The 14,092-nt window shown below is 42.7% G+C and overlaps 1 protein-coding gene across 2 annotated transcripts in view; it reads right to left on the minus strand.

Annotated features, from left to right (window-relative positions):
- The window catches only part of LAMA5 (laminin subunit alpha 5), a 190,394-nt gene that overhangs the window by 95,452 nt on the left and 80,850 nt on the right, over positions 1 to 14,092 (minus strand). For both annotated transcript variants that reach the window (XM_035123974.2, XM_035123973.2), the window contains exons 5-6: positions 12,069 to 12,239; positions 9,908 to 10,005 (exon numbers count right to left, since the gene is read on the minus strand). In XM_035123974.2, coding sequence (XP_034979865.2) covers positions 9,908 to 10,005; positions 12,069 to 12,239 — 269 coding nt within the window. The remainder of the gene's footprint in view (positions 1 to 9,907; positions 10,006 to 12,068; positions 12,240 to 14,092) is intronic.

Raw genomic sequence — 14,092 nt, forward strand, 5'->3', positions numbered from 1 at the left:
GGCACCATGCCTTGTCTCGCTGCAGACCAGAGGATGCAGCTAAAACCTGCAAGGTCAATAGTAGGTGATGGTGGGAGTTGTTGCTCACAACATCTTAAGGAACACCATAATGAATATCCCGGGTTTAGGGTAATATCCAAAAGCAGCCATTGTGGGTGAGTGTGTGTTTTAAGATTCAGCAGTTTGGTTGTGGGAGGAAAAGTGGGATAAGGATTACCACTTCTGAGACTGAAACACAAATTTTGAAAGGCCCCATTGTGTGAGCAGTTTTCCATTGACATGTTGCATTAGCTGAACGCCTTGCACCTTCTTCACTGGCCAAAATTCAGACAATAGCTTCACACAACAGAATTGTAAAACCTGCAGAAATTTCGCAAACTCATACGCGTTAATGAGGATCTGCAGAAATGTGCTTACCTATTACCGTATAAACAGGAACCGTATAAAGAGTAAAGAAACAGCTGAAGCTGGCACATTCTCTGAGTCAACTTCTGCATGAGAGCTCATTGAGTAAAATAGATAGCCAGAATGAGTAGGCTCCTCAAGCAAGAGCCCATTTCTATTCATGAATTTCTCATAAATATCAACTGACTCATAAAGAAATGTTTATAAAAGGGAATGATGAGCCTTAAGAGCAGGCTTCCTCAACCTCGGCCCTCCAGATGTTTTTGGCCTACAACTCCCATGAGCCCTAGCTAGCAGGACCAGTGGTCAGGGATGATGGGAATTGTAGTCTCAAAACATCTGGAGGGCCAAGGTTGAGGAAGCCTGCTTAAGAGCAAAGAAGAGGGACAAAAGGAAACCCTCTTGAGCTTCATAAGAGAGAAAAATTAAGATTACATGAACTGCCTTCCTGGATCTGGCCAAGGTGTAACATTCTGTTTCTAGCAGTAGCAAACCAGAAGCTTCTGAATCTCCCAGGCAGGGTGCAAAGGTCATGCTAATGGCCTTGCATCATTAGCAAAGGAACATAAAGGAGCTGGGAGTTCCCTATACAGAAATAGGAAATGAATGGTGCATGGAGGACATTGCACTCTGCAAAACTCTGTTCTGAAGATTTGGAAAGGGCCCTTGGGAACTGCATTGCATGACACAGATTCATTTGCTGCTGAACCAAAGCTATAACTCAACATTCAAAAGAGCAGTCCGATAAAAAGCTACAAATGCCTTTAATAACCAACCTCGCTCTTACTGCAACATGAGCAACCCCATCCCACCTGGCCATGTTAACCACAGCATATGTGCAAAGAAAATCAGCTTGTTTTGGCAGTCAACATCAGATACGTATTGAATTGAATTTATTCTTACGGTCACAGACCAGCTTGAATCAGATACGTAGTTTGCAACTCTAAGCAAGAGCCAGGAAATCGACCAATCTGCTAGCAGACCGGAGTAGAATTCTGCCCAGGATAAGGACTAACGATTCCTGCCTCACTTCCAAATGTGGACAGGACAAACAATAATAAGTTAAGTACTGTATATACTCGAGTATGAGCCTACTTTTTCAGCACAAAAAATGTGCTGAAAAAGCCGCCCTCGGCTTATACTCGAGCGAGGCGAGTATGGGGTCCATGGGGTCACGAAGAGTCGGACATGACTAAACGACTAAACAACCACAACAAACCAGTCCAAATACTTTTACTGACATACCTATAACCAGTCCTGATACCTTTCCTACCTTTCAATCCAAGGACTGGTGTCTTTCACAGAAAACATGCCTACAAGTCTAGAATCCCAGAAACAGTTTACATTGCTGGTGGAGATAAGCCAAGACGTCTAGCATGCCTGTCCGTTACTGAAGCTCCGCAGCACCTCATATGTCAAGTGCTCTGTGTAATGAATTACACATCAATGTGCTTAATTCAGTGTTTACATATTTCATTGATTAAATATATACACTGTGGTGGGCTAAACCAGGAATGCACTTCTTTACTGTTACAATTGCCCTTCTCATTGACATGAAATGCAACTCAGGAACATTCCATGAAGCAATGAAAATGCTTCAAAAGGCTGAAGGGCCAGAACAGCACGCACACACCCAGTTTAAAGGCAATTTGCTTTTGTGCTGCAAACATCATCCTTGCCCAAATTCTGACCAATGAATTTTGTCTTTACCCCAATGATTCCAGTATCAATGAGTTTATAATGTTACTGAAATTTTGAATCTGCTCTACTGGTTTATCTGCATTTTTATTTTGAATATATTCTGCCAATTTTTATTATCTCTGGACTTTTTATTTTGCAGACATTTTGCCAAAGGAAATCATGCAAATAAGCTAAACAAATCTAACCAAACCTAGTGTTTTAAATTTATGAACTGCTTCCTGAACCAAAGAGAATGTCAATCAAATACTCTCCCCCAGCCCATATTGATAAATTTAAATAGATTTCACTGCTGGCAAAGTAATCACTAATACGGGCCCATATAACTACCAATATTTGCTACCTATTGCTCAGGGTAGGTTTGATTTAAATCAAATAGATGTAAATCACAATTTAAATCACTTGTCAGTAAGACTTAATTTAAATTATTTTATTACAGATAGACTCATTCTTGCTGGTATAATCTTAATATTTATAACCAGATGAAGGTTTCATTTTTGGAATATTTAATTTTCAAAGTAGTTTTTACAGCTATATAAAAAATTACTGATTTGGTTATACTATTAGAAATACGTAGGCTGATAATTATGAAATTATTGTGAGGTTTAATAAGTTAACTGTTTATACTTTTCTGCTGTACTTTATTGGAAGGAGAAAAATAATCATTTCCTTAATAACAATTCAAACAATTTATTTAACTAAAACAGTAACATTATAGCATATGTATCCATGTTTGTTAACTGATGTGGTTAAACATTTCTTTTTTAAAAAAAACTTAGACTGAGTTTTAGCACACATGAAGAACTTAAAACAAATCCTTATTTCCTGATGAATAGCTTTTGGACTATTATGTACTGTAACTTAAATAGAAAACTATCTTTAGAAAGATTTTTCCTCCAAAAGCATTTTATTTGAAAAATCCAATTTAAATTTTAAAAATCCGATTTTTAAAAAATAATTTTTTGCTTAAAGGTCCAGGTTCCTCCTAGGAGGCAATAAGGAATGATAACGAGGAAAGGAATCTAGAGGGAATTGTTTCTATAAGCAGGGTGCAACAAAGACCATGCACTGGGCTCTTCAAACCCCCTGATGAGCCAATCCGCAGCTTTAAATAAGCCTGCATAGAGCGTGGTGCTGATAACGCCAAGGTTGCAGGTTCGATCCCCACATGCGATAGCTGCATTTTACTGCATTACAGAGGCTGGACTAGATAATGCTTAGGATCCCTTCCTACCCTACAATTCCATATGTGCTGATGTCAGATTTATATTTTTTAAAATTACCTTTCCTATCTAAGCTTGCTTATTAACAAGGAATTCCTGCCTTGGAATCATTATCAGTCATAGCTGAGTAAGGGACTCGCATCAAAACTTGTATATGGAAGGGGGGGGACACAAAGGAGATAGAAAGTACTGGTTGCGTTGTACAAGACTTCATTGTTTTTTCTAGTACAGTGGTACCTCGGCTTACAAACTTATTCCATTCCAGAAGTCCGTTCTTAAACCAAAGCCATTGTTAAACCGAGGTGTGTTTTCCCTAATGAGGCCTCCTGCCACCGGTGCCCTCCCACTGTTCGGCTTCTGTTCGTAGACCGAGGTAAAGTTCGCTAACCGGAACACTACTTCCAGTTTTGCGGAGTTCGTATACCGAATAGTTCGTAAACAGGGCTGTTCTTAAACCGAGGTGCCACACAGCTTTTTCAAGTAAACACACAGCCCCTGGGCAAAATTTCTCTAACTTCCCTAACAGAAAGGATGCCCACAAGAAGCAGGAAATGGCACCAATATGCTGCCCTGCAGGAAGGCTGCTTGGAATCAGCAGTGCCCTCCCCATTGGTCAGATGAGGTAGGCAGCGTTGCAAGGGGACTGGTTGAGTCCATCTTTGTGTTGGGTGATGTAAGGGGCAGGGAGTATAGACAGCCCCCTCCCATCCTGAGGAGCAGCTCCTCCACCAGCAGCGATGCCAGCGGGGAGGGGGAAGAGTCGAGTGAGGAAAGAGAAAGGAGGAGGCAGGGCTCTGGCAGCATAGGAGAGCCCCTGCTACACATAGGGGAGGAAGAGAGAGAGGAGGAAAAGGGGGAGAAGGAAAACAGGGAAAGGAGGCCCTTTTTCCCTCCGGTTCCAGAATTATGCAGGAGAAGGCGGGGAAGACGATTTGGCGTGCCCAGACTCTTATGCTGGAAGAGAACGCGGGGCGCGCCATTCTCGGGTTCTGGTTCGGACTAGAAGGATGTACCCTGTATAGCTGGATCACTGTAAATAGACTGCACATAATAAAACCTTAAAAGGCAAGAATGTGGAGAATCGTTACTCTAGAGTAGTCACAACAACCCTCCCGTGACAGGTGATGATGGCACTCTTTCTCTCTGCCCCATTTCCATGCCTTCATTTGTCCACCCACAGCACTGATTTATCCATGTATTCCTCCAGCCACATCTACATGAATACAGCGCAAAAGAATGTCCATTTTCACATTGCAATCAGACACACCCATGGAGGGGAGGGGGAATGCATAGACAGTAGCATCCGAGTTTCGCTGAAGTCATTAGTGGAATCCCTGCCAAGTTCAGTAGGGAATCCCTGGAGTCCCCCCCCCCCCAATGCCTTTCAAACTGCAGGTAAAGTGTGGTCTCTCTTTGTCAATAAATCTTCATTATACAATATTGCTATGAGACACATCCAAGCATTGCTAGAACACAAGGGGGAATCGAATCAATACTTTTATTTATTTATTCCTTCAGGGTAGGGAGAGGTGCCAAACTCAGACAAGAACTCCTTTTATTTTCTTCTTCTTCTTTTTTTACTGATTCAATATTGGCTGGAGACCACTAGAGTCGTATGTTAGAAAAAGGCTGGGAGAAAAATAAAACCACTGTTTGTAGGAAGGAACATGCAATGCTTTGAGCCTTGCTCAATAGATGGGGCCTTTTCAGTGCCTAGACCGTGAAGACCCTGAAAAACTCACTGGGTAACTTATCCTGAACTCTTAAAATAACAAGGCCATGGAAAATTTTGTGAAACAATAGTTAGGCAATAGTTTTTTTGAATACCTAGACAGCTTATTGTAGAGGGGCAATGCAAGATTTACACTGGGAGAGTGTTAGTATTATTGTTCTGTTTCTTTATATATATATAGATTTGCTGAATGTTTCAAAATGTTTGTTTGCTGCACTTGTATTACCGTAGGGTGGAATACTATGGCTTTAAACAATGAAGTTTATTCACTCAATAGTTAGGCAGAAACATCCAAAAATTCTTGAGTTTCTAGATTGAAATTGAGTTCTGGTCAGGACTGCTGGCCCCACTATTAGGGAGACTGGGGGAGCATGACTCAGGCGACAGAATTTGGGGTGCTACTGAACTCCAGAAAAGTGTCGACAGGCCAGGTACTAGAATCTAGTAACTGAGTCATTACAGGCAACTCCCATTTTGTGTGCATTCATAGAACATGCAACCATGCACACGCGGGCTGTTTTCGGACCTGGAAATAAGGCGCGACACGGGGCAGGTTCATGCACACTCCGCCAACACACATGATGACCCAGAGTATAACCCCTGCACAAAACAGGGGTTGCCTGTACTCAGTTTCTCAATAAAGGGAGCCCAATAGAAACTGCTATTTGTAGCCTTTAAAACCTCACAGCAATACTTAGGGGGCAAAATACATTCAGCACCACAAATTCAGGGGTGGTCGTACTGCTACAAGTGGGTTCCTACAATGGGCTATAACTGACAATAGGCCTTACTTACAAAGCCAGACAGTTCTTATCAATAAAGGGAAATTCCATTCATTATCATGAGCACATGGCAAAGTCAGAGAGTAGGGAAGGGGCGGCGGCAGGGACAGCTTGCCAAAATGCACCCTGCAAAACAGCTGACAAAAAACTTCACAGTTAACAGCTCCTTTCTGAAACAGTCACCTGACCGAACGCTTTGGCTATATGGTCATATCAACAACACAGAGGCTGCAGTTTCTGCGCCGTCCTGGGCTAAACTTTCTGGAGAGACAAGGAATTCCTGCCTTAGTGCGCTTTCAAACAGAGTTAAGGTAAAACGTCCAATTTTAAGTTATACAATCATGATCTATACACAATGCAAGAGATTTTTTAAAATGTTTGAAAAGCATTAGCATCTTTATTTGGATGTTTGCACTGGAATTAGAAACCAAAGGATGTTAAAATCTCTTCCATTTGGACAAGTTTTATATCTACTCGAGTTAATGATATTTTTTTTATACTGAAGCCCTTGGATGACAAAGCCTTGGACCCCTGAAGAGGACTTTATTTCAAAACCTTTCTGGCTGATTCATCTAAATAGCACTTGTTTCTAAATGTCATCTGACCTATAGGCAGAATACAGAAGTGCATTCTTAATATATGTCTGTATATTTCATCACAGTGTTTTTTATCTTAAGTCTGCCTTGTTGAAGTTGTATCGTGTTAAGGAGAGCAGAACTTTTTTTTCCTGTTTTTGTCTGTGCTCTTTCAAAATGCAGATGGGATGTGTTCCCCATTTCGGTCTCAAATACATGCTGAGGACTGCCACATCCATACCAAGAAGGAATGAGGCCTGCTTCTCACCAACTCACTGCAGTGGAATAGGGACTGGCAGCGGAGAACAGGAACATTTCACCTCAGGAAGCAGAGCTGGAATGAAGAGCCCTCCCATTCTCTCCAGGGTATACTTGGGGTCTCAATGCACCAGCAACAGAAAACAGCACCAGAGAGGATTCCTGCGCACATCGCCAGTATAGGCCATTTAGCTCTATAGATGCTGATCCTGCACAGCTGCCCTTAGTCAAACCTTGGTTTCAAACACTGGTTAAGAAGAAAACCCTGGTTAGGGGTGGCTGGAGTTATATGCCTATGATGATGTTATGCTTACATGTGTGTCTTATGGGGGCGTTGGAGATTCAGGCTGGAGAGGAAACTTTAAAGAAGGAGTTTGTAATTCTCACACTTTGCTCCCATTTAGGAGATTGAAAAAGATACCATTGCATATCCTGGTCACTCCAAATGAACGGAAAGAGTCCACTTGAATGAATAGCCAGGCACAGTGCCCAATATTACGGAACTTGGAGGCTCAAACACTTATCCTCATTTTGACAGGCTCACGGTGGAAATATTGGACCCTATAAAGGATGGTGGCAGTTATATATGAAAAAATCTGACCTTGAAAGAATTCTTTGCCAACAAACGGATAGTTCAGTCGCTCCTACTCTAAATTATGTTTAGTCTGCTATAAACCAAACAAATGAGCCTGCAGCACCTATGACTAAACTTCTCAGGCTTTCGAGGCAACTGTTTTCCTCTCCAGAATTAACTCGTGCTCTTGATCACAATCTGGGACCATGATGTTAAAGAAACAACGTAGTAGACATCAGACAACTGTGCCGATGGGAAGCAGAAAGGAGAGGAAATCTGTTGTTGTTTGCAGGGTGGGACAGGGAGGCAGACTGAGAAAGACCAAAACAGCAGCCCCTAGAAAAGGAGGCAACTACATAGCAAAGTCTCATTTCAGCCCCTACTTCTTTTCCAAATGCAAGGAATAAGGCAACATTTTCCATTCTCATTATCTCCCGACAAATTTAGGTGATAGGGATATGAGCCGTCTCTTATCATTCATATGTGAGTGTCTAAAAATCCAGACATGATGAGGGCCAGGGACTGGAACAAAGTTTGTGCTCTTGTGTCCTCAAGAACAAAGTTTTGGCTCCGATTCCTGCTAATCATGTGCTTTGAAGCTTTTCTTTGAGTAGGTATTATGAGAGCTAAAAATGCCCAATGAAAACTTTTTTCCCTATTGCTCTTGGGAAGCGTATTTTAAACTCCACCTGCCCAAGGAACAATACTGCAGAAAACAGGGCCACCTTTGCAACAGTGAACTCTAGATGTAAACAATGCAATCCTAAGCAGATCTACTCAGATGTAAATCCTACTAGGTAAATGTATTTAGGATTGAAGCCTAAGGCTGAAGTTCTTAGAAAACCAAAGAAAGAAGAAGGTAGATGAAATGCTTAAAAGCCTGACATAAAAGCAGGTTGATGGTGTATCATCTTTATCACTAAGGAAGAAATCAAATGCAGATGGTAGAACTAGATCAAAGAAAAGAAAGGAAGCAAGGGGTAACTGGTATATAATACGCTACATATATAATGCAAAGTGCCATGCAAACTGTGAAATAGTAGGTGTTCACAAAGAAATATTTATTGCTCGTGATCACATGGGAAGTTATGGAGGTGTGGAACTTCCAAATAAGCCACAGATAAAACAGAGAGGAAATTTATAGCGCCAATCTGCAGCAAGTAAACATATTTGGCAATGTTCTTCAAGGTGCCTATCCTGGCAAATTGTTACATTAATAGTAAACATTCACAAATTTGAAGGCTACTGGCTATGATGGCTATGTGCTTCCTGCATTTGGAGGGCAGTTGCTGGAAACTGCAAGAGAACATAGTGCTGTGTGCTGCTATTTGTGAGAACAGGATGCTGGACTAGGTGGAACTTTGGCCTGACCCAGAAAAGCTCCTCCTATGTTCTCCTATTTGTTCTGCACAGACAGTGTGATCACCCAACTCACATCTTCCCATGAAATGTTTGCTTTACACACTGTGGAATCAACCCTGTATGCTTCAGAACTGGATCAATCTGAGGCTGGTTTATATACTGAACTGAATCACTGCAAATTCTGTTCTGAATGTTAAGATTCTTTCCTTCTACTTGTCAGAAACTTTTAAGTTCTGTTGAAGGGCTAAGAAAACATTTTTTCTTATATCAGCTCAATAAACAGTTCTGGGTTTGCAACAAAAAGCTAACTGACCACCTTTCTGGGTAGCACATGGCTCTGGTTCAAGTGATTTGGTTTGACTCATATTTGAATGTTGCATGAGCCGCTGTACTTGATTAAACTCTCAGTATCCTATATAATAAAGTGCAAGTGTCTCTGCGTCCAGTATTTCCTGTGTCCCTGGGTTTGCGCTACTGCGCATGTGCCCCACGGACACAGGGATTGGACGCACACACGCGCATGCTCTCCCCACCGATGAAGAGAACCAGAACCCAGTAAACGAGCCACTGGCAGCTTCTCCTCACACCTCCCGCTCGAGAGCGGCTGCTGCTGCTGCGGGACAGCGACATGCTTGATGGAGCCGCCGGCCCTGCCGGCGCCGCCATCTTCCCGCACCCCATTCTCCCGCCTGCTCAGCGCTCAGCCTCTTCAGCTGCTTGGTGGTCCGTCAGGGGAGCCTGGGGCCCTCGGCGCACATCCCCGCCAGTGGAGGCGGCACCTGCGCGGTCCCAGGGCTTCCCCTCCGTTCCCGCCCGGCCGCCCGTTGTGCCCGCCTCTCCGGGGGGCATGGTGTGAGGCAGCAGCGGCAGCCCTGGCTTCTCCTATAGCCAAGCGCCGGGGTTGCGATCCGGCCTTGCCGCTTACGCGGCTGCTGCCGAGACATGCGCTCTAGCACCCGTTATTTTAACGGGCTTCAAGATACTAGTGACAACATAATCTAGGTGAAGCTTGTAATCTAGGAGGCAGGTGATAGAGTAAAGTGCAAATTAACATGGGGAGAATCTTGCTTTAGAATGCAGCTTATCTATCTATCTATCTATCTATCTATCTATCTATCTATCATCACATTACACCTTGTCTTTTGGCAGAACTGGCTCTGATGACTTACAGCAAAATTCATCTTTCAGTCCCTCCATTGCATTATGAACCTTGTTTTCCTTTCACCAACTATCATTCTTAGTTCAATTCTTTACACGTTATTCTATCTAGGCATGGTGTTTTTCAACAGAAGTCTTACCTATAAGGATCCGTAGGGTCTTTGGCATCACAGACATCAGCGTGACCATGGCATACACACCGTCCTCCAATGCTGATATCTTTGATGCTGTAGTAATACTAAAAGATCGCAGAATGGTTTGTCCATGTCACTTTGCAGACATCGGCCATATATTCTCTCCCATACAAAGGAATAACCTCATGGCACAAATGCCCAACTAATTCAAAATAAATAACTCAAACTTTTGTCAGTGATAGGATTCCATCTGACGCATCCTTTACAAATTTATTCTTGAATGATGGATGCATCAGTCAAAGAAGCATTCCTTACAGGAAGAGCAGAGCAGCATTAGCACCTCTGCCCTGCCTGGTGATTGCCCACACTGGCTACTCTACAGGGTGTGGGAGAAGATCAGAGACTTACAGTGACATGGCAACAGTATTCATAACCCTGCTTGTCACAATACAGCTTTAGGGTGACATCACAGAAATGTCATGGGTACTGAGCAACAGACAAGCTAGAGGCACTAGCAGGTCCAATGTGGTATATGGCCTAATGAAGTCTCCAAGGGCCAGACAGAAAGCATTCAGGGCATTCAGCCTCTAGGGCTTAGTAAAACTGAACGCCCAGGACATTATGCCAGACAAGGCTAAACAATTTGCAAAGTTTGCTCTTTATTGTCTCTGTTCTATGAGCAGACCACCATCAGTCTGAACAATGTCAATAAATACATTTTAATTTTTTTCTGTATGCCTGGATAAAAACATACAGGGCTTGGAAATCTGCAGAGCCTCTGAGCAGATATTTAATGACCTAGTTGATCTCTCTCGTTTTTTGTGGGAGGTGCAAGACAACACCCACCCCTACCAAGGGAAACCAATAGGTTTTATTTCATTAAATAATACTTTGGGGCATTTCTTCCTTCGTCTGGCAGCACCATCTGCATACTTAAAGCCTCTTCAGTGCAGTTTTTGCTGGCTACAGTAAGTAACACCTGCTGGTTATTGCAGAGCTAACGAACAAGCAGGCTGGGATATCCCCCATGCTGGACTTTGCCAAGGAAGTTGTGTGTAGCAATCAGCAGGTGCCTCAAGTGTTGTTGGGTGGGTGGCTTTGTTTGTTTGTTGGCAACCAATGTTCTCCCCACAACTCCCAAGCAGATTGCAGATTTATTACTTTAGACATCTGCATATACAGTAACTCTCTCCACAACTGTGCTGTTTGGTAGACTGCAACAAGGATCTCAAAGTCCAAAATGTATCTCCATAGGAAGGGTTGATCTGTTGGCCATGCATAATTGGTGTTATGGGTGGGAATCTTACATAACAAAGTATCACACGTACGTATAGAGGGCTAGGGACTTTTTAATTGAGCAAGGAATGTTTTTGTTTAATTTTTAAATTACATTTCTTTTTAGAATATATTAAATAATTTTGGTCATAATATACTTTCAGAATAGGCTTAAACTCATACAGTGGTGCCTCGCTAGACGAATTTAATTCGTTCCATGGGTCTTTTCTTATGACGAAAAATTCGTCTAGCGAATCCAATAGGAATGCATTGAACTTTTTTTTAAAAAAAATAATTTGCCCATAGGAATGCATTAATTGAATTTCAATGCATTCCTATGGGAAACCGTGATTCGCTAGACGAATTTTTCGTAAAACGAATTTGTCTAGCGAGGCAACCTCCGCTAGAAAAAACCTTTCATTAAGCAGAAATTTCGTTAAGCAGGGCATTCGTTAAGCGAGGCACCACTGTATATGAATGTGCTACTGGGCATATATTCCAAAGGGATATCCAATCCATGGCAGAACTTTAAAATCTTTTAAAATGAATTTTACATGCTATTTTAAATCAGCTGACCCTGACATTTTTTTCTGTGTAGATCCCTCCTTACCCCACTTGCAATTTATTGCAAGGAGAGAAAATAAAGCCCAAATGCAAGATTTAAATCCTGTTGTATATACTGCAGCCGTTTACATGCACATAGCATTGCCATTTATTACAACACGCCTTCACTTCCGCATGAGAAACTGGTAACATGCGAAGTGCAATTTAAATCCAGGTTGGATACCATGGTACTCTGTACATTTACTCATCTCTCAAATGTTCCCAAAAGCTACTGCTCCCACGCCAGTGATTTGACTGATAAGCAAAGAGGAGCCTAGAAGCATCTCACCCTCCTGGTCACGGTCGGGTCTCGTAAGGCCTTTCCCATCAGATGCCCAAGGAGGGTGTTAGTCCGCAGGAAGCGTAATCGAATGTTGGTGGCTTTGGTGAAATTCCTTAACAGAGGAGAATAAGAGAAGTTCATGGCTCCTGGACGCCCGTTCACCAAAGAGACCACAATCTGTAGGAGCAGAGTGAGAAAGAGAGGAATATTTCAGGTAATAGAAAATGTGTGTGTTTCTCAGTCCGGAAATATGCTTCACTATAGCAGCGGATCAATACAATTCTCATCTACTCATTTAAATTACACTATACTACTATGCTCAGAGCAAGTAACAATGGGGGGAATTCAGCATCACACTGTTGAAAATGTTGTATCGGTGCATGCATTTCTGCTTGTCCAACAGAACAATCTCTCCTCCCACACCACACTGTTCTAGGGATTCTCCCTACCCCCCAGAGTTAATTTAGGGGGTGGGGGAAGAGGGGGGGAAGCCCCATTGCACCAGCAGAAGTCTCTGAGTGGGTTTCTGCTAGTGGGACCTGTTAACTGAATCCAGCCCAATATGTTCTTATCTTATTCCTCCATGCAGCAAACCTCAGAGGTAAGCCACAACTGCTCCCATTTTACAGATAACGAATTGAGGACAGAAGATTATGACTCACACAAAGCCACGCTCATGGCTCAACTGAAATGTCAAAAGCTTCCCAGGTCTAGATCTAACATTCTTATCAAAAGGAATCACTGGTTCTCTGTAAATGGTCTTTCAATAATGTAAACAATTGTCAACTTGGCTCTTGCACACAAAATAGGAATGTACAAACTTGTTGTTGTTGTTTAGTCGTTTAGTCGTGTCCGACTCTTCGTGACCCCATGGACCATAGCACGCCAGGCACTCCTGTCTTGCACTGCCTCCCGCAGTTTGGTCAAACTCATGTTCGTAGCTTCGAGAACACTGTCCAACCATCTTGTCCTCTGTCGTCCCCTTCTCCTAGTGCCCTCAATCTTTCCCAACATCAGGGTCTTTTCCAAGGATTCTTCTCTTCTCATGAGGTGGCCAAAGTATTGGAGCCTCAGCTTCACGATCTGTCCTTCCAGGGAGCACTCAGGGCTGATTTCCTTAAGAATGGATAGGTTTGATCTTCTTGCAGTCCATGGGACTCTCAAGAGTCTCCTCCAGCACCATAATTCAAAAGCATCAATTCTTCAGCGATCAGCCTTCTTTATGGTCCAGCTCTCACTTCCATACATCACTACTGGGAAAACCATAGCTTTAACTATACGGACCTTTGTCGGCAAGGTGATGTCTCTGCTTTTTAAGATGCTGTCTAGGTTTGTCATTGCTTTTCTCCCAAGAAGCAGGCGTCTTTTAATTTCGTGACTGCTGTCACCATCTGCAGTGATCAAGGAGCCCAAGAAAGTAAAATCTCTCACTGCCTCCATTTCTTCCCCTTCTATTTGCCAGGAGGTGATGGGACCAGTGGCCATGATCTTGGTTTTTTTGATGTTGAGCTTCAGACCATATTTTGCACTCTCCTCTTTCACCCTCATTAAAAGGTTCTTTAATTCCTCCTCGCTTTCTGCCATCAAGGTTGTGTCATCTGCATATCTGAGGTTGTTGATATTTCTTCCAGCAATCTTAATTCCGGCTTGGGATTCATCTAGTCCAGCCTTTCGCATGATGAATTCTGCATATAAGTTAAATAAGCAGGGAGACAATATACAACCTTGTCGTACTCCTTTCCCAATTTTGAACCAATCAGTTGTTCCATATCCAGTTCTAACTGTAGCTTCTTGTCCCACATAGAGATTTCTCAGGAGACAGATGAGGTGATCAGGCACTCCCATTTCTTTAAGAACTTGCCATAGTTTGCTGTGATCGACACAGTCAAAGGCTTTTGCATAGCCAATGAAGCAGAAGTAGACGTTTTTCTGGAACTCTCTAGCTTTCTCCATAATCCAGCGCATGTTTGCTATTTGGTCTCTGGTTCCTCTGCCCTTTCGAAATCCAGCTTGCACTTCTGGGAGTTCTC

The sequence above is a fragment of the Zootoca vivipara genome, chromosome 7 (genome assembly GCF_963506605.1).
Source record: "Zootoca vivipara chromosome 7, rZooViv1.1, whole genome shotgun sequence".
Taxonomy (NCBI): Eukaryota; Metazoa; Chordata; class Lepidosauria; order Squamata; family Lacertidae; genus Zootoca; species Zootoca vivipara.